A 25235-nucleotide genomic window follows, 5' to 3' on the forward strand; every position below is an offset into this window, starting at 1 on the left:
CAAGCAGGTTTTAATACACAGGGTTTTAACCCTCTCCCAGGGTTGCTGACGGTGAACCCGGCAGCCGGCGAAGCCCCTCCCTCACCTGGACTGGGCCGTCCTGCCTCGGGAAGGTTAATTTTTTAATAAATTATTATGGTGGTGGTTGTTTTTCTGTCCGGAGAACTCCCTCAGTTGTCTTATGGTGAAGCAGAAGCCCTCCACACCTGAGCGTGGCATTGCTTCTTCCATCAGCACTTGGATGTGGTTTAGTTTATTTCGTGGCATTTTCCTTTAAAAAAAAAAAAAGCTATTTGGGGGTCAGGGGTGCCAACTTGAATATTGTGGGGGCCTAGGTCAGCCGCGCACGGCATGAGCGATCACATGACGCGCCGTTTGAATAGCAATGCCCATCAACTCTGTGGGGGCTTAGACCCCTCAAATATTTTATTGGGGGGCCAAAGGCTCCACAGCCCCTAGGAGTCAGCTCATATTTGGGGACACCAAAAACTCTACTTTTGCCCCCAATTCCCAAATGGATAAATGTCATGTGCAGCCTTGTGACAGCATAATGCTTATCCATAATTGAACCTGTGCTTGCCAGTTCCTAGGGACATAGAGTTTCCCTGGGCTCATCCAGTTGTCCATCGTCAAAGGCAGCAATAAGAGTTTATAGTCTTTCAAGTCAAGTCAGTCACTGTCACTACCGCCCTCATTCCTTCTGATAATGAAGTTGGATGTGTGTACATGGTCATGGCCAAGGGGGGGTCAGGGAGGGGCCTCCACCCATCACGTAAATCAATGCAAAATACTTTACTAACTGCGGTTCTGCCACCACCCCCAACACAAAGCCTGCCCCCCAGCATAAATTCTGGCTACACCCATGTGTATGCATCAGTTCAGAACTGAAGCAGGACCTCCCTGTAGTGATTTCTGAATTTGGGGGACTTTTTTCAGTTGTAAACAAAATCTGCCCTTCTACCCATATGGGGTGTCCAAGAGCCCATATAGAGTCCTTACATGGGTTCCCTATTGGTAGGAAAAAATAACAGAGGCCAACCAGAGAATATTGAGAAGCAAAGCAGCTGGTAAGCCTGATCTTTATTGATCTGTTGCAACACGCAGGAAAGGAGGAGGACCCCAAACAAAGGTGTGCCTGCCTTTATATAGACATTTTAAATTCCCTGACCTGGAGCTCAAGACCACCCCTCCATACATCATACATACATCACAGAAGGGGTGTAACCCAAGACCACCCCCCTCAAACATCATACCTACATCACAGAAAAGGCGGTCTACAACAGAAATTTGAACGTTGTTGTTTTTCCTGTCTGTCGGGTTATCTGATAATGCCTTATCTGATTGCCTTTCCTGGTGGTGTGTCACCCTTTGAAACTAAATTCCTGTAACAATGGGAAGGTTCCCTGACCCCCTCCCTCCTTGCAGAGAAAACATTTGGTCAGTTTGGGAGCCAAAAATGGTTTTAGGTCCGTCTTCCTGTGCTGATCTATGTATGTGCTTGGTTGGTACGTTTATGAACATTTATTATATATTTAAGACCTTAAAGTTCTTATAACATTTGCAAATAGCAAGCAGGTTTTTTTAATGTCAAAAAATAGTCCAAAAAGGACTTACTGTATATTCAATGAACTACTAGGACCCATGGAAGGGTGAGGGCAGTTGAGCCATGGAATGTTGAATGAAATGAGGTGGTTTCAGGAGGGTGAGGAAGAAGAAGAAAAGGAGGTGTGTCACCCTCCCATGAACCCTAAACAGCACTATAAGGCTGTTGGGGGTGTAATGAAACATTTTGCTGCAAGTCCCCATTGTTCCTTCTGACGCCCGACTTCTAAGGTCTGCTTGGAAGCAAAATAGTGCCACTCACTTCCTGCATATGCAGGAGTCTACCTGTCCGTTACCTGACATCATACAAACATCAGCCCCACTTCTCAGGACTTCAGAGCGTTGTGCAGGACTTTCAAACAATGTATTTTGCTTCGAAAGGCACATTCTATGAAGAAGACTCAGGCTGTGCTTTGAGAAGCTATTGTTATATGGTACAAATGATGCTTCTTTGCAGATTGTGCAATGCAATATTTTACAGACATTCCATAAACTTTATTTTATGAGCTTAAGTAAGGGGTGGGGAAGCATGTAAACATGCACAAAGTTCCTGGCTTAATGGGAAGGCTGGAACGTTCAGTCAATGATTCACAAGTAGTTGCTGTTCATTTTTCTTTGTAGAAAGGTTGCCTGGGCCATGGAAAGTTCTTCAGATACATTTGGAAAGGATGACTCTGCTGATGCCAAGTTACAAGAATCCAGAGTAGTGACTGAAGAAGAATGGCTGCAGAAATGGGAAACTAACAATATTGGATTTCATAACGAGCAAGGACATCCGTATGTATTCTATCCTCCCATTTTATAATAAAAATTGTTTGTAGAGGTATTTGGCTCTTTCTCACATACACGGCTTGTTTAAAATACTGTGTTGAGGACTTGTTTGTGAGCAATACAGCAATTTGTTCTGAAGTCTGTTAATTCAAGCTGACTAATCCAAATCAGATTTTTTTTGCTTCACTGTATCACAGGATGCAGGGGGACTCCAACTGTTTTGGCACTTTTTTGGCACTGTAGCCAAAACTTCTTCAGTTTTGAAGTTCTGTGGACACTAGTCTCAAAATGGCTGCCATGCCCTGGAGGCATGGCATAACACAAAATTAGAATCTTGTAACCACAGCTCTCCCCCAGCCCTAGACAACCACATGCTTGCAGGGGGAAGTCTTTATGTCCTGCTGGTCCTAGCTGTGGATATCATAAGATATTGATTTCACACACAGATGCTGTTGTTGTCTATCCCCTGTACCAGGAAAGAGAAAGATATGCCATGTGACCACACCACACCCACAGTAAAATGCTGTACACAGCACATTCACACCACAGACCATAGGCACACATTCATCTCTGCTTCTCTCTGTGTGTGTCCATTTCTCACCCATGTGCTCATACTCATGGTTCTCACACATATACACAGCCATACATTTATATCTGCCTCTTTCTGTTTCTATATCTTTCTCTTTCTCTCATATATCACACATCCCTTCCTTTCCTTCCCTCCTTTTCTCCCTCTCATATCTCTCTCTCTCTCTCTCTCTCTCTCTCTCTCTCTTTCTCTCTCTCTCTCTCACACACACACACCCCTGTTGAACAAAAATCAACTCCCGACTTTTCCTTTTTTATATACAACAATAACATCAGCAGGCTCATTCAGAAAATAATAATAAAAAGTTTTGTTGTTGCTATTATTAAATGATTAGAAGTCAGAAACTCATGCCAATCTATCACAAACCACAGAGAGGTCTATCAGTAGAACACACACACACCCTCAATAGCTCAGTAGTAGAGGAGTTTCTTTACATGCATAAAGCTCCCAAGTTGAATGCCTGGCATCTAGAGTTAGGGCTGCCTAAAAACCTGGAAAACTGCTGCCAGTCAGTGTAGACAATACTAAGCCAAACAAACCAATGGTCTGGCTCAGTTCAAATCACCTTGCTGTGCTTGTGTTCACCCCTGTTCCAGAGTGTCCCAAGTATAGTTGCAATGTGTTCTCCTAATAGCCCAATTGCACAAATGCAATCCTTGTTTCCAATCACAATTCAAAGTGTTGGTGCTGACCTTTAAAGCCCGAAACGGCCTCGGCCCTGTATACCTGATGGAGCCTCTCCACCCCCATCGTTCAGCCCAGACACCAACGTCCAGCTCCAAGGGTCTTCTGGCAGTTCCAGAGAACCAAACAGAGTTCTGCTTCTTGGTAGTGGCGCCTGCCCAGTTAAACACCCTCCCATCACATATTAAGGAAATAAACAACTATTTGATTTTTAGAAGCCATCTGAAGGCAGCCCTATATAATAATTTTTATTTTATTTTTTATTCCCTGCCCAACTGGCTGTAGTTCTCCAGCCACAGGGAAGTTTTTAATGTCTGATGGAGCGTGAGAGGCAGAGGGGCACTAATGTCTGATGTTGTATTATGTTTTTAATATTATGTTTTAATATTTTGTTGGGTGCTGCCAAGTCAGATGGGTGGCATTTAAATATTAGTCATAGTAGTCGTAGTTGTAGTAACCTTGATGGTTCCATTTATTGTTTGTTTGAAGCTGTCCTTTGCAATAGTTGCAGTGATTAAAGAATTAAACTTTCCCCTCACTAGCTATGATTATGTTCCACTTGTGTACTCAGTCAGTAAAAATAAGATATGCTCTTAAAATAATTTATTTTCTTCTGCAGTCTCCTAAAGAAGTATATGGATATATTTCTCGATGGCAGGAGTGGACTGAAGATATTTTTTCCACTTTGTGGCAAAACCATTGAAATGAAATGGTAAACGACACACCTCTAGCTTTCAGAAACTTTATCTTAGTAGCTTGCTTTTTAAAAGGGTTCTGCTGGGTTAAATCACAGAGCCTAGGATTTGCTGATCAGAAGGTTGGCGGTTCAAATCCCCACGACGGGGTGAGCTCCCTTTGCTCGGTCCCTGCTCCTGCCAACCTAGCAGTTCGAAAGCACGTCAAAGTGCATGTAGATAAATAGGTACTGTTCCGGTGGGCAGGTAAACGGTGTTTCCGTTCTGGTTCGCCAGAAGCGGCTTAGTCATGCTGGCCACATGACCCAGAAGCTGTATGCCGGCTCCCTCGGCCAATAAAGCAAGATGAGCACCGCAACTCCAGAGTCGGCCATGACTGAACCTAATGGTCGGGGTCCCTTTACCTTTACTGAGTTGGAGAGGATACTGCTGCAATCTTAAATGCCTTAATGCTGTGCCTAGTCAATCCACAAGGGAATCCTGTGCATTCCCCATTGAAATGAATAGGATTATGAGCAAGATTATGAGTGCTCAGGCCAAGCTCTCAGCAGGTTTCTATAGGACTCAGCTGACCATTCCACAACCATAGAGAGGTATGATGCCTGGTGTTTGGAACAAATGGTAACCTGAAAACTGTAAGTTTGGATATGGCTAATTGTTGTGATGCTGGACTGTTCAGTCCATCCAGATGCAAATGGGTTTAGGATGCATTAAGGTGGTCTGTCCGTGTTGGGTTCATAATCAAGTTTTTACCCAAATGAATCTTTTCATTTTATTTTTATTTTGTAAGCCACAGATGCTTGAACGGCTTGTTATACATCTCACTTTATATTTGAAAGGCATAGGCAAACACTCAGAAAGAACATACATGATGTTGGGATTTGAGGCAGATTTGGGGGAGTGCACACTAGGTGCAGAGCCCAGGAGCACTGCAGGAGGTTCTGTTATTTAGAATGGAGTGTAATAGGCAGAGAGGCACTGAATTTTGGGATCCCAGGGTCTTCCACTGTTGGGACAGTAATGTAAGCATCCACACTTTTTTCAAGGAACAGAGCTGGTTTAGATGATAGGGAAGTGACTTTCAAAATTTAAAAGAGAATGATTTAGCCAAATTTCATTGTGGTTCTTAAATCAGAGAAGAAGTCGTCACCACACTTTGTATGTATGCATTTCTGTACATGGAGCCTTCCCGTCTCCACAGGGAAACGTGGAGAGCCCATGTCTTAAGATTCTTTGCCTTTACATGTCTTCTCCTAGTCATAGATGTGTGCACGATTTTCATGAATGCCCAGGGGGCTAAGTAAAGATGACTAGCAAGTGCGTAAAGAGCTCAGCTTAGAAAGTATCATCTCAGAAAGAAAAGCAGCTTGCATGAGAACAGAAAAGGAGGTGGACACCATCACTCATAGTTTCTCTGCTTCAAATTCCCTACTCCCAGTGGTATACAGTGGTGCCTCGCAAGACGAAATTAATCCGTTCTGTGAGTCTCTTCGTCTTGCGGTTTTTTCGTCTTGCGAAGCACCCCTATTAGCAAATTAGCGCTATTAGCGGCTTAGTGGCTATTAGCGGCTAAGCGGCTATTAGTGGCTATTAGCGGCTAAGCTGCTATTAGCGGCTTAGCGGCTTAGAAAAAGGGGGGAGGGAAAAACTTGCAAGAACTCGCAAGACGTTTTCGTCTTGCGAAGCAAGCCCATAGGGAAATTCGTCTTGCGAAGCACCTCAAAAGACGGAAAACCCTTTCGTCTAGCGAGTTTTTCGTCTTGCGAGGCATTCGTCTTGCGGGGCACCACTGTATTTCTTTGCTTTAAAAAGCATCAGTCCTGTGTTGGGGCTCTCTTGCACATATTTGCCTATCCTGAGACACTGGTGGTTGAGGTATGGCCCTGCAGAGCACCAGCCACATAGACTTTGAGCATTTTTTCTTTGTCATTGTTTTAAAAAAACAGTAATAAAGCATAAGTAAACTTGCTGTCTTGTCAACACGTAGGTTAGCTGACATGGGGCACCAGGTCGTTGGCGTGGAAATCAGTGAAAGTGCACTGAAGGACTTTTTCACAGAACAAAAACTTTCGTTTTCAGAAGAAGCCATTCCAGGCATCCCTGGTAAATTACTGAAGGTATGTATTGGGGATCAAGGAGATGTTCATTTTAATGTGAATATACCTAATTCACACTCCCTTAATCAATACAAGAACTGAAATGCAACTTTCTTTGAAAATTTGTATTTCTCCAAATTTCCTGGTGCAGTTTGTGGGAGCAAAAGTATGTATGGAAATGTATATATTAATAAAAATAATATACAGCACAGGGATCCATTATCAGGAGAAATTTATTGCAAAAATGCATACACTAGGTAAAAGTGCACACAAAAATATGAATTTTAGGAGAAATGCCAACAAAAATGCATACAATGTTTTGTGTGGATTTTTCAAAAAATAATTCACAAACTGATGCAGAAATGAGGTGAAATGGATTAGATTGCATGCATTAGATTGTTTTATGGCTGTCTAACAAATAAAACAATAGTTAATGTTAATTTTCGATTAAAATATCTTACTAATTGTTCTTTCTGCTTTGTTGTTTTATTTAAATAATGCTAACTCAATGTTATCCCTGTTTCTCACTGTAGAGCACAACTGGAAATATTTCTTTGTACTGCTGCAGTATTTTTGACTTCTCCAGGTAGGAACAAAATGATGACTCTGAATATTTCTGCAAATTAGAATGGTGCTAAGCTCTGTTTGATCTGAACCCATCAAATATTTCCTAAGAAATAAGGACAGACATTCAGAATATGCTGGATAGAGCATATTTTCCATCTTAATGTGGTAATTGCTGATGCATCATTATTTCCAGAAAAGGGAGGTATCTTTTCCAATTAATTATGATTCAATTTCCAGTTTGCAAGATCAAGTATCTCTTGTGAACACTGAAAGTGTTTCAGTGCAGTTACATGTACACAGATTGCAATGCTCTTGACGAAGAATTCTTGGTGCTGCTTATAATCTTTGTAAAACTTTCTGTTGACTTGAGTAGTATGTGGCCTGCACCCCCAGACCTGATAGACAAATTTCCCTAGCTGGGGTTAAATCTCTGATCAGTCAATTTTGTTCCTAAACAGAGTGGACTGATTAGGTAGATCGAAATATGATCATCTCCTTTGTTTCAACATGAGATCTTTAAATAACATTGTATTAGTTTTACTCTCTTCATTCCATTTACCGTAGTAACTTAAGGAGATTCCTGGAATGAAAGTTTCCATCTCCTCCTCACCCCAGCAGCTCCCTGCATGCTCTGCACACCCAAAAAAGCCTCTAAAGAGGACTGGACATCCTCTTGAACAATGTGGGGTGGAACACAGGGATTGCTGAAAGGGGAAGGATAAGTCAAAAGCAGAAAAAGTTCATTCCACAAACTTGTTTTTGTTCATGGAAGGCGTGGACACTTTCATATGGGGTGGTTGCTTTCCCATGTTTACAGGGTGCAGTCTGCTCATTTTGACCTTCAGCTTCATTGAATGCTCTGGATGAAAATCCCAATTGCATCACCTGGGTGGCTCTTGCTTAAGCAGACTGAGAGCTCTGTGCAGTAATTTAAAACCCCACTGCTTTTTTATGCAACATCTGTCTTTCCTGTCTAGATCATAAAACTGTGGTTGTTACAGCTTCTGATATGCAATGCTTCCTCCCTCTCTCCTCCTCCTTGTAGCGCCATCACTGGCAAGTTCGATGCAATTTGGGACAGGGGATCTCTAGTAGCTGTTAACCCTTGTGACAGAAAACGGTTAGTAACTATCGCTGAAATTTATGCTCTGTTGATGTTGAGACCTACTCTCCGTCCTTTGCTAAAGCCTCTGGCTTTAAGGAAAGGATAGTTTCCTCTTTGGCATCATTGAGTAACTTGTACAAGCCACTCTGCCACTTGAGGCTACTCAAGTTCCATAACACCCAGTTCCATAATACAGTGGTACCTCGGGATGCGAACGGGATCCGTTCTGGAGCCCTGTTCACATCCTGAATAGAACGTAAGATGCGACTGCACATGCGCGGGTTGCGTTTTGCCGCTTCCGCGCATGCGCGTGACATCATTTTAAGCGTCTGGACATGTGCGAGCAGCAAAACCCGGAAGTAACGTGCTCTGTTACTTCCAGGTTGCTGCAGAGCGCAACCTGAAAGCGCTCAACCTGAAGCACATTTAGCCTGAGGTATGACTTTAAATGGAATAGCAATGGAAATCCCTGGCTTGTTGAAGTTAAGCCTAAAGCAGTTGCCTCACACACCAGTCCAACAGGCAAGCGGCCACATGGAGTGTGGGTGAAGTGCTCATTTTCAGGCCAGAAGGCCTGACCTTTTAAGGGACTCTGGGTTTGCAAATGGGGCAGGGCCTACAAGAGGTGAACTGGAGGCAGAGGTTCAGGTTTGTCCATTTCCCATTCTGTAACAATACTCTGTACTTTGTTGTTACAGAGCTCCACTAAAGATGAACCCACAAATGTCAAAGTTTTGTGCTAGATTTTGGGAGACAATAGAGCTTTGTTACAGTGGCCCTGCAATGGAGATTTGTTACAGTGCTGGGGCAATCCTTTCTTTGTTAGGGAGATTGCTTGTTAATGGCCCAAAATGAGCATGTTTCCTTGATGAGAACAAATGCCCAGATATGTTTGCAAGGAAGAAACTGAGTGGAGTAGCAAATCTGCTACTTCCATAGAAGTGCAAATGCTGCTTTTCTCCAGTTAGTATTTATCTCTTTGTAAATAAACCAAGTATTTTTAAAAGGCTGTAAAACTCAAGTTCCCTCTCCTCCAAAGGGAACTGAATCCAGGAAGGTCTTACTGCTTGGGGAAGTGGGAACTGTGTGATTGTGTTAAAATCCACTGCCTGAAGTGACACAATGTTTGGGCTTCTTAATTTTCTTTTTAGCTATAGCCAGTTGATATTATCACTAATGGACAGCAGGTGTCGTTGTCTACTAGCAACCTGTTTATATGACCCAAGCAAACATAAAGGTAAGATATTATGACTGAACTCCATCTTGACATTGTGAAAATCCTACTTATAAATCATGCAGCCTGGTTTCTTGGGAAGGGGTGACCTTTTGTGACTAGAGATGATTATGGAACTCAGGTATGGGGCCAACATGAGATTTTGAGGCAGCACACGTTCAGCAAGACTGAAAAGTCAGGTTTCCCAAATGTCTGTTGGTCTGTGATCCCAGTGCACATTTGATTTTCCCCATTATTACTTGCCTACTTTTTCATTCTAAAATTGTGCTCCAGGCAACTTATAAAATACCATGGAGAAGGTTGTAGCTCAGCAGTAGAGCATCTGCGTTGCATGCAGAAAGTCCCAGGTTCAATCCCTGGCTGGAAATGGCCCTGTGTGAAATCCTAGACAGCTGCTGCCAGATGTTGTATAGACAATGCTCAGCATAAGGCAGCTTTCTATGTCCCTAATTCAATGCAAAAACAAGATAGCGGGTCAAGGGATAACAACATAAAATAATGCGCAATCCAAGTGTATGTGGATTTCTACTGCCAGTTGATTGCAAAAAGATGCAATTAAGGTTAATATTTGGGGATCAGGAGCAAGCCACTGTACAAGGCTTACCCATGCAATTTCCCACTTTCTCATAAATTGCACCCATCCTTCTAAACTAGGTTTGGCAGTACAAGTGGCCCTCACCAAACTGGCTTGAAATTGAACAGGTTGCATATGTAAACTTGTGTACGGTTATTAAAGTGAGTTTACTGCCATACTTAGTTTGATTTATCCTTATTAATTGGTTGGTTTCTTTTTCAGGTCCACCCTTCTATGTTCCTGATTCTGAAGTGAAACATTTATTTGGTGAGTCAGCTGAACAATGGTTTTGACTTCTGTCAAAATGCATGTGGCAGACCCAGCGTGCAGTCACGATGTAGGAGCAAACTGGGTGTTTTTCCACTGACAAAAGACAGTGACGCTGTTTGAGAATGTTTGCTTCCTAAGCAGAATCCAGTGGCATCCAGAGTCTGAAAATAGACACCAGAAATGTATCAGAGCCCTCAAAAACCATTACTTCCCCAATTTCTTTTTTCTGCTGATTATTTTGTGCTAGGGAAAAGAAACTTGAACCTGCACGTCTAGTCTAACAGATCCTGTCTCCTTGTGATGCAAGGTTACCTTCAATACGAAGCCCTAGTAATTTAACCTAAATTCTTGGACCATTCCTTATTCTCTTTAAATGTTTCAGATTGCCTACTTGCACATAAAGGTGGCATCCTTCATCTTGCTTCTCCCTAATTTCTTTAGACAATACCTGCTCTGTGGATTTGAGCATGGTGGTGCGGTTTCAGTTTCATCTAAGTCTGAATCCAGCCTGTGCGATCCACACATTGTCACACAGTTCTCTCCACTGCTGATGCAGGAGTTATGCCCTAATAAAAATACTGGTTCTGCTATCCCTGTCACTGCCAGGAGTGCTGTGGCTGCCTACTCTGGTTTCTTACTGCACAATATGTGCGCAGAGGGTAATGTGATCACTGTATACAAGTATCACAGTGTTTGTAAATGCAGCCTCACTGTGTGTGTTTGTATCCCGTAGCCCTTTTATCATATACGTGAACAATGCAGCGTGCCTTTTTGCTCTCGTGATTTGGAGTCAAACTGTGCAGGCAAAGGAACATATTTCACCTGCCTTTAGATTAACCACAGTTTGTTGGGTATGGATGACCTGACAAGCAGCAGCTAATCTAAACTGGAAGGGAAAGCTTCCAAACTCCTCATGGCTACACAGAAGAAAAAGGAGGGGAGCACACTAAACTTGATGTGGCTAATTCTCATCATGCTCAACTATTATTTGACTCAGGGTAGCCTGTGTGGTGTTCTCCAAGTACTGTGAACTACAACTCCCATATCAGTTCCAGCCAGCATGGGATGGTGGGAGTTGTAGTCCATCACCTCTGGAGGGCGCCACATTGACTAACTTTGTTTTAGCGTGGCATCCAAATGAGACCATTCATGGCTGTTGTGAGGGCTTAACTTCTGCTTGCTTAAATGAATGAATAGCCCAAGTGAGAAGACTTTGTCTCTAACAAAATTTATCCCTGGCAAAACACAAAGCAAGCTTTACTTGTCCATCTCTAGATCAGTAATTTCTTGTTCTTACTTTCCTTTCAGGCAAATCCTGTGATATTACATGTCTTGAAAAAGTCGATGGCTTAGCAGAGAGGCCTAAGAAGTGGGGTTTAGATTACTTTTGGGAGGTGCTATACATGCTTGTGTTAAAATAGCCAAGATAACAAGCATCTTGGGCTGCAGGTCTGTACTCAATTACCTTGAATTAAGTCCCACTGAATAGAGAACTCTTCAGAGTAAACATGTATAAGATTTTCCTGTTAAACGTGGGAGGGTGCAGCTTTTTACTGAACATTTGAACATTATTCAAAATGAATAATTCTCTAGCTATTAGATTTGACTTATAAAATCTGTACTTCAAACTCATTTTATGTGAATTTCCATATAAAAGTCACATTATTTTTGTCTGTTTTGCCTTCTGAATTATTTCACTATAAATACAGTTTTGTAAAGTTGCCAACCTCAACCTTTTTCTATCTAGTCCTCAAATAATGTGAAGAGGCAGTCTCCTTAGCCATATTAATACTCATCAGCAGACATGTATAGCATTGCTATATTCAGAGAGATGTATTGTTATGTAATTGCCAGCTTTCCAGTTTTAGGAGATCCTTTCACAAGGTCTGCTTCAATTTAAGGAAAGGATACTGGTGACATACTGGAGTTAAGAGTTGTTGCTGTTGTTTTTTGTACCGTTTTTTATTTACAAATGTACAGGTTGAGCAGGAGGAAGCAAGCACACACCCAGATAGATTGTACTACTTTTGTGACAGCATCAGTTCATCCCTAATATCTGAGAAATTCCTAGCCCCACATGTCACCACCAAAATCAGCAATACTGAAGGTAAATTATCAGCAAAGCGGTGGAAAACTTTATACTCATATGATTTCTGTAGGTTACAATGGAGACAACTTCAAGCTGTCAGTTTCAGGGTACAATCTAGGCGTAGTGAATACATCCTAGTGGAAGCTGCTTCATATTTTATGTTGAAACAAAATAAAAAAATTCCTTCCAGTAGCAACTTAGAGACCAGCTAAGTTTGTTATTGGTATGAGCTTTTGTGCGCATGCACACTTCTTCAGATACATACTTTATATGGCATTCACACCTGCTATGGGTACATGAGCATTTCCTACAGCAAACGTGTAATGTGTAGGGGTAGACAGAGTTCTGTTTGTTTGAAACCTTTTTACACCACTCTTCAGTCAAAAAAACCTCTCAGTACAGCAGACATAAGCTTAATCATAAAAAGTAGCTCCTTCCCACAGAATTACAGTGGAAAGCACCTGATACAAAAGGAGAAATGGATGAGGAGTAAAGGGTGGGAGGGGGGAAGAAACAACAAAGTCAGGCACCAGCTCCTAAAGTTACAACATTATTACAATGGTTAAGAGAGTGTAGGAGCCAAACGGAGCTGGCCTCTCAGCAGAGCCAAACGGCAACACAGTGAGCATTTTCAGGGGAACAGCAGCAAATCAAGGCTTCCTGGTGTGTATGTCTGCTCCTCTTACTGTACTTTCACTAAGGTTTCCTGAAATAGTTTAGCCATAGGAAACATGAAAGTCATATAAAAGTGTGAAGTGCTTCTGATTCAGAAACCTTGAATGGATCAAACCACATGAGGTATATAGCCACTCCTCCTTTGCCTCACTGAGTTATCACTTAAACCAGGCGTTCCCAATTTATTTGGGGCCCACTACCTGCTTGATTCCATAAACTCATCCCCATTGCCCCCTACCCTATAAAAAGCATTATTCAGACCCTGTAAGGATCCCACTAGGAAGATAATAACACAATGAACTTCAAAACAGTGACAATTAATTTCAGCATTGGATTCAGAATCCAGTTAAAACTAAAATTGGTTAACTTGATCCAGTGATACTAGCTATTCAAAGTCTGATAGTCTAGGGTTGCCATACATCTGGACATATCCAGAATACCGCATTTATCAGCAGTGTCCTTGCGGAAATCAGTCAAATGTCTGGGAAAATTCGGATGTATGTCAGCAGTGCCGATCTTGCAGATTTCCCCTTAAAATGACTTCGGCAACTTGCCACTGTCCCCTTTCCTCTTAGCGGCCTCCTTTGGGAACCACTGGCTTAAACCAATAGAACAGGGCAGTGTAAGCATTATTAGTTCAGTTGCTAGAATGGCTGGTGTCATTCATTACCTGAATTGCCTTGTGTCTATATGAATCCTTCTGATTCAGCTGTTCCCTCTGCTTCTGCCATTCCATACCTTTATTACAAGTGTCTTTTCCATACTGTGAAGAAAACCCTGCAGCTGAGGAAACAGCTGCTGCCACAAAAGCCCTTTCTTTTGCTGGGGGGGGGGGGGGAATTGAGAGGCACCAGCCAGGAGAAGCAGCTGGTGGCACATGTAGCAAGAGAGCACTTTTCCCCCTCTGTATTCCATCCGGGTGCTTTTCCACTGGAAAGTGGAGAAGCATTCTGTCAAGGGCAGGATGGTGTTCATGCTATTTTCTTTTTTAAACAGTTTGAACGTTCCCAAGAGCGAAAAAAAGGCTGTCTGTCATTTGAAAACAGTGCCAAACAGGCCTGGGATGGTCACTTGGCTTGAATGAGAAACTAAGTTGAGATTTTGTCAAGAATGGCAACTTAAATGAGGCAGGGCAGGACTTCCTTTTGAAAAAGAACAGTTGATTGGTAAACCATTATTCACTCAGCCCCACCATGAAGGTCCCTTGGAAGGCATGGAAATAGTATTTTGTGCATGGGAAAGGGGTGGGAATTTAAGGTACAACAGGGTTCTTCTGTGCAACCTCCCAAAAGCTTTGTTAAAACACACACACAGGAGGCTCTGTGTTCTTTAATAATTTAAAATATATCTGAAGCAATCCAGAACATGTCAAGCTGCACTTACACCCACACGAATATTCTGTCTGCTATGCAACAGTTAAAAGAATAGGATAATAATAATAATAATAATAATAATAATAATAATAATAATAATAATAATAAATAATAATAATAATTAATAATAATTTATTATTTATACTGCACCCATCTGGCTGGGTTTCCCCAAGTACTCTGAATGGCTCACAACAACAACGCGATAAAACATCAAACATTAAAAACTTCCCTAAACAGGGCTGCTTTTAGATGTCTTCTAAAAGTCAGTTGTTTATTTCCTTGACATCTGATGGGAGGGAGTTCCACAAGGCAGGCGCCACTACCGAGAAGGCCCTCTGCCTGGTTTCCTGTAACCTCACTTCTCGCAGTGAGGGAACCGCCAGAAGGCCCTCAGCGCTGTACCTCAGTGTCTGGGCTGAACAATAGGAGCCACTCCATGGGGATGGGAGGAGAATGAAGTCAGGAGGACAAAATGGGGCGGCGACTGGGGGAGAGGAAGCACCAGCAGCAGGAAAGAGAGGACAGAGTTAGATATAAGTAGATCTAGAAGAAAGTGAGACAGCAAATTTGCAAAATAAATAGGAGTCAGCCGCAAGGGCAGCCTTAGGTCAATGGTGTACCTGATCTCTCTCTAAATAATTAATAATACCTATTTTTTAAGAAAACACTACCAACATGATTGGCTTTGGTTATACCTGAGGGCAGAGTCTCTTGTAAATTTATAAATGTTTCTCATGCTGAAGTCCACAAGACAGCCTTTGAAACCAATTTTACACCCCGCCTCTGCCCCCACCATTTATTTGTTTTAGGGGACTTTAATTGAACAGTGATCCTTGAGAAGTGGAATGGTACAGTAAACCCAAACATACTGGATTCAATTTATACGGGTAAAGACGGGCACCTTACCAGTATTCAGGTTCATATTGCAATTGAATCAGGAGCATATTTATTCCCATTTTCACGCAAGCTAAAAATAAACACTGGAAAGAGAAGGTGAAAATACATGAACGGCAGGTGCCCTTGCGAATCTGCTGCTTTATCGTAAAGCTTCCTCAAGGGGGCAGCAAACTACAACCAACGCTGCCTTTGCGGAATATCGCTGTCGAGTTCACTGCACTCACTCTGCACGAAGGCCTCTCTCTCTGATGTAAGAGGGTCTTGTGACTGCACCCACGTGACCAGATGGCATAGGGCACCACCAGCAGAGCAACAATCCTCTTAAGAGTTGCACAAATGTCTGCCAAGGCCGGTGACGGCATGCAGACCACGACAGAGCTGCTCGACCAGACAGAGAACAGTCTGCTCGAATGCAAAGTGTGCTTTGAAAAATACAACCAGCAGAAAAAGCGCCGGCCAAGGAACTTGCCATGCGGACATGTCATGTGCCTGGAGTGTGTCACATCACTGGCCCATCCCCGGAGTTTAAAGCTGGAGTGCCCTTTCTGCCGCAGGGCTTGCAAATCTTCCGAGACCAGCGACTGCTTGCCGTTGTTGCACCTGATGGAGATCTTGAGCTCTTCATCCATCAGGGTTCCGGTTTCAGGAAGGACCGTTGGAGCAGCTGAGGATGTGGTGATGCCAGTATCTCAGGTCTTAACATTTCACCTGTCTTTCGGAGGATGGGGAACCCTGGTCAACCCAACAGGGATTGCCGTGTGCCAGAGGTCTGCCTGCCTAGCAGTGGCTCACGACGGCAAGAAGAGGATTAAGCTGTTCAGTTTCAACGGGCGCGTCATACAGCAGTTTGGAGAAAGAGGGCAGGCAGGAAATGACATCAGGTACCCGACCGATGTCACCATCACGCTGGACGGCCATATCGCAGTCACGGACAGCGGGGATCGTTCTGTCAAAGTGTTCGACTTCAATGGCAGGGGAAAGCTGGTTATCTCCGAGTCCTTCGGTTTACCTTGGGGTCTGGATACCACGCCTCAGAACGATGTGATCATGGCCGATTCGGTGGCAGGTGCTCTGTATCGCTTGACAGCTGACTTTAAGCGGGGGGAATTAAAGGGGGTGGAAAAACTCTGTTCTAATTTGTGCGACCCGAGGAAAGTGGCTGTTTCTCAGGCCTCTGGGGCCATTGCTGTCGTAGAGCATTCAATGGCGAAAGGACCAAGCTGCGGCTGCACCATGCTGAAAGTATTCACTGCAGACATGCAGCTCATAAGCCAGGTGGACACTTTTGGCCTCAATCTAGTATTTCCTTCCAAAATATATGCCAGTGATGTGACCTTCAGCAGGGAAGGTCAAGTAATAGTAACCGATGGCTATAACCAAGCAGTCTTCTGCCTTGGAAAACCTGAAGAGTTCCCTATGTGTAAACCTATCATTACCCAAGGTCTTTCTTACCCTTTGGCATTAGCTTTCACACCAGACAGTTCTCTGATTGTCTTGGATGGTGGAGATCATTCTTTAAAAGTATTCACGGCTAGCTGAAATATGGGGGTGTGTTGCTTTCACATTGCCTGATCCAGTTCACAGCTTAACAGAGAGTGTGTGGAAGCTCTTTGTGCCTAACACCCCAACTTCTTTAAGGATAGCTGATCAAGTTGATGGATTATGCCGAAATGGCTAAAATTACCGCAAGAATTAGAAATCAGGAAGACCAAAATTTTAATAAGGTATGGGGAAAATTTATAATTTATCTTAAAAGCCATTGTAAACAGTTAAAATTGTTAGTAGGATTGGAATAACGTTTGTAGTTTAATGGTGAATTTTGAACACAATGGAGAGGTAAAAGATTTGGATCATTATAAAAGATGCAGGAGGAAATGATTAACAATAAGACCCACAAAGGGGAGGAGGGAAGTCCAGGAGATTATTTGGAATCTTGTTTCTATGTTGTATGTTGGATATGTGACGGTAAAATTATAATCTGAAAAACCAAATAAATAAATTGAGAGAGAGGGAGAGAGAGAGAAGCTGATATGAGTCTTATCCATGTTTTGTATTGTGGAATCAGTCCAGCAGATGTGAACTAGACTACTTAAGGCTGTAATACGTACTGTAACCTCAGACTAGTGAGGAAATCCCATTGAACTAAGGTGCTGGACATTTATGTTGGCCAGTGCCAAAGGAGTTACTGCAGTTGGGTATTAGAGAAGCTGTATGTGAACAATCCTGGTAACTTTCTATGTTGGGCTGTAGACAGGCTTGTGTTTCCCTTGGATTTTCGATGGCACATGTGAAAGCCCACCTTCAGCCAGAATGTACGACTCCCCCCCCCCTTGCATAAGCAAATGAGTGTTTAAGAGAATGGGCAGCATCTGTTAGTGCAGTCTTCCCCCTACCTGGTGCCCTCTGGGTCTTTTGGACCACAGGTTCCATTCACTCCAGCTGCATCACCTTCCCAGCTAGCACTGATGACAGTTGCAGTCCAAAACATCTGGAGGATACCAGGTTTAGGAAGTCATGTCTTATGACATTGCACTGGCCATTGTAAGCTGACCCAAGAAATTCAACACTGTGGCAGCATTAGTCAGGGCTGCTACACTGGGAATAGATGCCTTCACCAGATGTGTTGCCAGGTCATCCTGCAAAGCATTTAAGCGGAACAAAGCGGGGCAGAGAAGGGGCATGTTCAGGATGGTGGAGGCATGGGAATGACTCATGGCCATGCCATTAAACCAGCTTTTTCCACACACCTTGAAGCCAGTTAAACTAGTGCAAACCTGCCTTTTCAAGGGTGTTCCGCTGGGTGTATATTTTATAGAACAGATCATCTCCATCTGCTTTATATTGGATACCTCTGAATACCTCTGAGTCTGTCAGTGACCGTTGTAACTACACATATTTATAGAAGGAGTGCCTGTTTGGCTGGTTATATTATATATTTTTTCCATTGCAGATTTAAAAGAAACTGTGATTTAATTGTACTTTTTGGGTTGTTGTTTAAATATAAAAAAATGTAAAAACTCTTTATTTTGATGAATGTAAAGTGCCGAACTGCACCTTACACACAGCTGTGCTTCTTTTCTATGAGTTTCAGTTAAAAAATAATGGGGGGAGGGTTGCTTAACTATTTCCCTTCTGGCTGTTTTTCTGCAACCCCCCCCCTTTCATTCCATAGAAGAAAAAAATACAGGTGCCAATATAATATTTCCTGTACAGAGAAACGCACCTGGGGTGAATTTTGAGTTGGGGGGGCAGCTGGCAGAAAAGTTACATAACCCCTCCTTCCTGCCATTTTTCGGCTGAAATTTGTGGCCTCAAAGGCTGTTTTTAGATTTTAAAAATCATACACATCAGAAAGAAAGATCCCTTTGGTTGCATCTCTCCCCCCCCCCCCCCCGGACAATACATAATCTTTGTTGCTGTTAGAAACAGAAGGCCCAGTGTATTGCTAGTAACGCTAGACACAATTTATTTCTGTTTTCTTAAATATAAGATAGAAGTGTTTTTAGAATGTTATTGAGATGAGCTTAAAGAATCTCTGATCATGGGATAATCAGGCTGTTAGGATGGGGGGGGCGGGAATGTAGTGCCTTTTCCCCACTGGTTATTCTGGTAGAACTGTTACCTTACTCTTTGATAAATTAAGGAAGAAATAAATTAAAAACTCATGAAAATACTACAGAAAAGTTTTAACATTACAGGTTGACCTGGAGGGAAAGGTTTATTGCATCAAGATATTGATGACTTAGGACCTTGTGAGATTTTTTTTAAAAAAATCTCATTGTGTTTAATAATGAAATAAAGGTATGCATTTTCTCTTTTCCTTTGGTTGTGGGGAAAATGTTGGAAGTCCAGTACCTACTTGTGGCAAAAAAATTGTGGAATTACATTAGCATGGAAAGGACCCAATGAACTCTGGGGTGTATCTTCCATTTTATCTGCAAACGTGATCTTTTTAATGATGAAATTGTCACTGTATCATGCCATGCTGTTGTTGATTAGGAAGCACTTTTCTCTGGCTGACTCAGCAATTCACCTTCTACACACTGAGAGCCAAAACAGACACCATTGAGATGGTGGTAGGAAGGGAAGAGATTTGGATATACGGAAGATTAAACTGTGAATTATATATATATATTAAAAGTTGGAGCCTAAGTTAGTTGTACTTAATAGCTACTGAAAAAATGGGATGAACAGAGTCATGACTTATGTTGCATTGGGGGGAGGGCACCAAATTTTGGCCTTGCACAGGGCTCCACTGAAATTTGAAAAACCAAAGTCCTCCCCTGATTTGTTACAGTTGTTTTTAAATATCCCACAAGATAAACTATGGCAACATTATTAATACAATTTGTCCAATAGCTCAGGGCCGAAATAGACTTGATGTGAGGCGGAATCTATAACTGGATCGCAGGACTTTTTGTTTTTATTTGAAATAATCCACAAGACTTGAACCTTTCAGCATCCTACTAAAAACTGCCCCCACCGTGAAATCTGTAATGTCTTCACACCTACATTATGAATTTTATTTATGAATGTGCAGTTCTGTTTTCTTAGAATAGTCTTCCATGTTTTATGTCTCCCAGTGCATTTGGGAGTACTGTGGATGCCCCATGAAAATGATGGATGCTGTTGCCTCGATCCTTGAATTGTCAGATGCTCAATCTATGGCCAGCTTTCTCTGTACATTGAAAAACACCATTATCATGCCTTTCTATTGGTCTATTTAAGTTTGTTGGAACTCCAGATAAATGTGAGCACTGTATGTTGCAAGACAAACATGTACAACAGTGATTCCCCTCCCCACTGAGTGTTATCTTCATCACCCTGTCACATACAATGAGTCACTGAGTTTCAAATCACATTGTTTTCTGTTAAGAGCTAGTAGTAGGCATAGCAACGCATCAACTCTTAATGAAAATAAGTGTCTTAGTCTAATGCGTTGACTATGCTTTGAACGCAAGTGGGGGAATCTGCAGTTTTGCAGGAGGAGGAGGAGGAAGAGATGGGCAGTGAAAAGAGGATATTTTGCCTCCCACCACCCAAACCCGTGTTCATAGAATCATAGAATCATAGAGTTGGAAGAGACCACAAGGGCCATCAAGTCCGGCCCCCTGCCAAGCAGGAAACACCATCAGAGCACTCCTGACATATGGTTGTCAAGCCTCTGCTTAAAGACCTCCAAAGAAGGAGACTCCACCACACTCCTTGGCAGCAAATTCCACTGTCGAACAGCTCTTACTGTCAGGAAGTTCTTCCTAATCTTTAGGTGGAATCTTCTTTCTTGTAGTTTGGAACCATTGCTCCGTGTCCGCTTCTCTGGAGCAGCAGAAAACAACCTTTCTCCCTCCTCTATGTGACATCCTTTTATATATTTGAACATGGCTATCATATCACCCCTTAACCTTCTCTTCTCCAGGCTAAACATGCCCAGCTCCCTTAGCCGTTCCTCATAAGGCATCGTTTCCAGGCCTTTGACCATTTTGGTTGCCCTCCTCTGGACACGTTCCAGTTTGTCAGTGTCCTTCTTGAACTGTGGTGCCCAGAACTGGACACAGTACTCCAGGTGAGGTCTGACCAGAGCAGAATACAGTGGCACTATTACTTCCCTTGATCTAGATGCTATACTCCTATTGATGCAGCCCAGAATTGCATTGGCTTTTTTAGCTGCCGCGTCACACTGTTGGCTCATGTCAAGTTTGTGGTCAACCATCAGGCAAACCTGATCCAACTATCGTAACATGCTTTTTCCAGCAAGCACATCTCTTTCCCTGCACATACTATTTGCTAGATCAGGAACCATGGCTCAAAATGGGATCTGCATCCACTTTCCCATCCCAGTATGAATGCTGTTTTGCACATCCTGCATTGCTTTCAGTGGAATCAGTGCTCAGGTGCATGTCCTAATCGAGATGCACATTTGCATCCACAAGCTAGAGTGTGAATGCAGAACTGCTGAAAGCAACACACTGTAAACAGAGCACGTCTGATTTGCCTCTCTCAGTCATTTAAACTGTCTCAGAACCCCACCACAGATGTCCTTCCTATTGTGCATTCACAGTGATTTGGTTTTATGATGGTATCGGGATGGTCAATACTCTTTCTTCCTACAAAAGTTTGAGGGCAGCCGTAGCTGCTTTGTTTCCAGTCAGTGTATGACCAGTAGCTTTCTGCTGAATTTCATACCACAAATGGTTTGTGGATTTTCTTTAGTCCCACATTGGTTGCACTATAGAGCAAGTGTGACTTGCCAGACAGCAATGCAGGAACATCAGGGGATATTGTAGAACAACTAATAAAGTGGACTGGCGTGGGGGCGATCCTTTATAAATCCACCACTGATGCACTTATTGTGTTATTAGTCGTGCCCCCTTGCCATGGAAACTATCCTTCAGAGGGGGAGAAATTGAGCTCCAAGAAGAAGTACACCACCCCAAAAACCAATTGCCTATTCCCCATGATCCTTTAAACAGTGAAGGCTGTTAAGAGGTGCAAATTTTATATCAGAAACAGAAAGTGTGTTCTACACAGACAATACTGCATAAAAATACTTATTTAACGAATGCAAAGACTTTAAAATTCTACAACACAACTCTCAGGTGGCAAGAGTTCCAAGAAGCAGAGATCTAAGCTCCAAATAGAATTTGGGAATAGGATTGCCAATTGACCTTTATTTTTATTTAATTCTGTAAGTTCATCCTTAGTTGCCAAGTAATGGCCTTTAGAAGAATAAGATATTGTGTGTCTCAAGTCTCTCCAACCCATCAGGGACGAATGCCAACAGGCTTCCTTTGGCAAACCCATGTCTGAATCTCCAGAGAGCTGCTTAGGGGATGGCCCAGATGCTTTTAAACAGAAAATGGCTGGTAGGGAAAGGGTTGGGTAAAGACCCTTTCATTTCTCACTGCTTTGCTCAAAATCACTCTTGAAACTGCCTTCCAATATATATTCAGGCTTCCTTATACTTGTACTTTGACTCTCATTCATGAAAAGAGTATTTGTGGTGTATTTGTTGCTTTCCCTGACAACTCTTGTAGTTTTAAGGTGTGGGGTATCATTTTTAATAACTCAAAATAAGAGGCAGATACAGAAACAATACCTAAACAGCCAGTGAATGCTGTGTCTGGATATTTATGAGAACTTATCAGCAAGCCAAGTTTATAAGTAGCTAGCAGCAGCAATGTATGTATTATCTCTGGGACACATACTGCCACATTTGGAGTAGCTTTACAGGTTGTGGGATGCTGCCATTATGGTGAACTTTACTACTTATTTGCTAATCCAGGAAGGTAAGCAAATGGGCTGCCCATTTTATAGAAAGCTGGTGCTTACTCATTATAGGATGGAATGATAGCTTTCAGGATGATCTACAGCTTTTCACAGGTCACTCTTAAAGTGCAAAGTTGTACAATTTCCTTCCTTATGTATTGCTGTCTGAAAACGAAATTAAAAAAAAAAAAAATTGTCCCGAATACATAAATAATAACCTAACAGTATTTACCAGCCGGCCTCCTGCTTTGTTTTGTCAGGAGCCCCTCATCTCAATTCAGGATTCATGTTCACAATAGAACTGTGGGGATCTGCTTCAGCCATACTTGCATACCAGACATTCTTTATTGTAATGATGAAGAGAGTGAATGCTTTTTTAGGGAGGGGCGAATAATGGAAGGCTTGTCCTTTCCGCAGCTCATGCTCATTTATGTTGTACATGTCACAAACTGAATGTGGCAGTTAATTGCTTTTTAGGGGGTAAGCAATTCATTTTCCAGAGCTGGGTGTGCAGAAACGAGAACTTAAAGTGAATGTGGTAGGGCAAAGAACCTCAGATATAGGAACTTTGAACCTCTAATCTCTTTTTCAAAGGTAATCAGTGTTCTACATTAGAAGAAAAGGCGACTGAGAGTCAATATCCTCCTTTCTCTTTCTCTCTCGCACAATGCTTCACTTATGATTCCTGTCTGCCCATCATAAAACATACCACCACAGTGGCATTTGCGGGATTGATTAAACTATTGATTAGACAAAAGAAATCTTTCTTTCTCCTGTTGTCTGAGAGAACTGTGTGTGTCTGACTGTTGTTATAAACTGTAAAACTTTGTTGGTGGAGTTCCTAAAAAAACCTGAAGATTTTTGATGTGTAATTTGCAGGCATGAAGAAAACCTCATTTTATGGCTTGGCAAATGACATTAAAAAGAACAAAACACCACAAAGCTATTTAGCTTCCATCTGAGAACTTGTAAAATCCTAAATAACATTCTTGCTGCATCCTGAAATAGTTTAAAGCAGTGTGGCTTGGATAAAGGTTAGCTTGAAGACCTCTGGCCAGAAAAGTCCCCTCCCTGACTTTTTGCAACCACCTGGGTAAATTATTTGTGGGAACACCCAAGGCCCACCCAGTCACTGTCAAAGTGGAGAAGGAAGAATGTTGGTGTCTTACAGCTCAATCGCACCTCCTTCTCTCCCTGGATTCAGATGCCCATGGTGGACTTGGTAAGCATGTTTTGAGTCTGTTGTAGCTGGTCGCACTGCACAACCCACTTGTGGAAGTTCTTTCTTCTGAAGACAGCGAGGACAAGAAGAGAGGGCACTGAGGACAGAAGCTAAAAGGAAATGAGAGACTGGAGGAAGGAAAAAAGACAACACAAGACGAGCCCTGGTGGGTCATATAATCTAGTCCAGCATCCTGTTCTCACAGTGGCCAACCAGATTTTATTTATTTATTTGACTTTGTATACCGCCCTATACCCGCAGATCTCAGGGTGGTTCAGCAGATGCCTATCGGATGCCCGCAAGCAGGACAGAAGTGCAATGGCACTCTCTGGGCTTATGATTCTCAGAAACTGATATTCAGAGCCATAATGCTTTCCAAAGCAAACCCTGTATACAAGCACTCCCCAATGCAAGGTTTTGTTGCAGGTCCCATTTGTTTGTTATATAAACCTGACAGTTTAGAGGTACAGTGCAATTCTCCTTCCAACACTATTTGACGCCAAAAAATTGCTTTGTTGTTGTTTCATCCCTGGGATAGCAAAGAAATTGTTTAAGTAAACATGTAAGTAAATCAGGGGTGCCTCATGCAAAATGGTTAATGCAGTTGTATTTATCGAACTACCTTCTGATGACATAACAGCACACAACTTTTAAAGCTATACACAGCGATTCCCCATTGCTTATAGCACAAGGCAGCTAAAGTCAAGACGCGCGATCAAAATTGAACTTTAACATGCTTTACTTTAGCTGGACTGTGCCTTTAACTGTGTTCTCTCTGTATGTGATCAATATTGCATATGAATAAGTTTATTGTACATTGCTTATAAACAAAAATCACTTTCCCCCCTGCCCCTTACTGAAATAATCTATGGTTTGGGCCAGCACCTAAGTCACAAATTTTCCATTGATATTTATAAACAAGGTTATAATAAATATTTAATTTTATCATGACATCTTACTCATCAGTAAAACCTCATTTCTCTGGATGTGAAATGCTTTCGAATTGTTTCACATCCTACCTAAAACAAATTCTACATTGCCTATCGCACTGGGATCAAATGAGAAAAACATTGTTTTTGAGAAGCAAGTACCTTTGCAGGTGCCAGAATAATTTAGTATTAGCTAGCTCATTTTGTCAGATTTAATAATAGAATGGGGGGGGGGTATCATTGTTTCTTCTTACTATTTTGAGAGTATAGGGTTATTTTCTACAGAGTTTTAATTCAACATCATTAAAATAAGTAATTCATGCAGAGGTATTTATCAAAACATGTTTATGTACCTTTTCTGTTGTGTTGCATGTTAACTGGAATGCACCACAAAATCCAAAATGGTTTGGATCCAGACTAAAGGAGGCTGCAGTCCTCTTCCCATTTACCTGGGGAAAGCCCCATTAAATTCAGAAGGATCTATGTATGATCTATCAGATGTCTGCACTGTTAGTCATCAATTCCACTGAAATAAACAGGACTTGTTAGCTATATGACTAATTTGTCTAATTGCTTTAAATGGGACTAACGTGTGAC

General features: G+C 42.2%; 2 protein-coding genes across 2 annotated transcripts; both read left to right on the forward strand.

Annotated features, from left to right (window-relative positions):
• The first annotated feature begins 37 nt into the window (after nt 1-37).
• Nucleotides 38-11860, forward strand: TPMT (thiopurine S-methyltransferase). The gene is made up of 9 exons (XM_081873480.1): nt 38-113; nt 2224-2379; nt 4266-4358; nt 6329-6458; nt 6971-7023; nt 8050-8124; nt 9261-9346; nt 10140-10184; nt 11496-11860. The coding sequence occupies exons 2-9, from the start codon at nt 2240-2242 to the stop codon at nt 11606-11608; spliced, it is 735 nt and encodes a 244-aa protein (XP_081729606.1). The 5' UTR covers nt 38-113; nt 2224-2239; the 3' UTR covers nt 11609-11860.
• A 3159-nt stretch (nt 11861-15019) lies between these two features.
• Nucleotides 15020-20264, forward strand: NHLRC1 (NHL repeat containing E3 ubiquitin protein ligase 1). The gene has a single exon (XM_081873440.1). It carries the CDS (start codon nt 15558-15560, stop codon nt 16758-16760), a length of 1203 nt encoding a protein of 400 aa, XP_081729566.1. The 5' UTR covers nt 15020-15557; the 3' UTR covers nt 16761-20264.
• The last annotated feature ends 4971 nt before the right edge of the window (nt 20265-25235 follow it).

This window comes from Podarcis erhardii (genome assembly GCF_964252035.2).
Source record: "Podarcis erhardii genome assembly, chromosome: 8".
Taxonomy (NCBI): domain Eukaryota; kingdom Metazoa; phylum Chordata; class Lepidosauria; order Squamata; family Lacertidae; genus Podarcis; species Podarcis erhardii.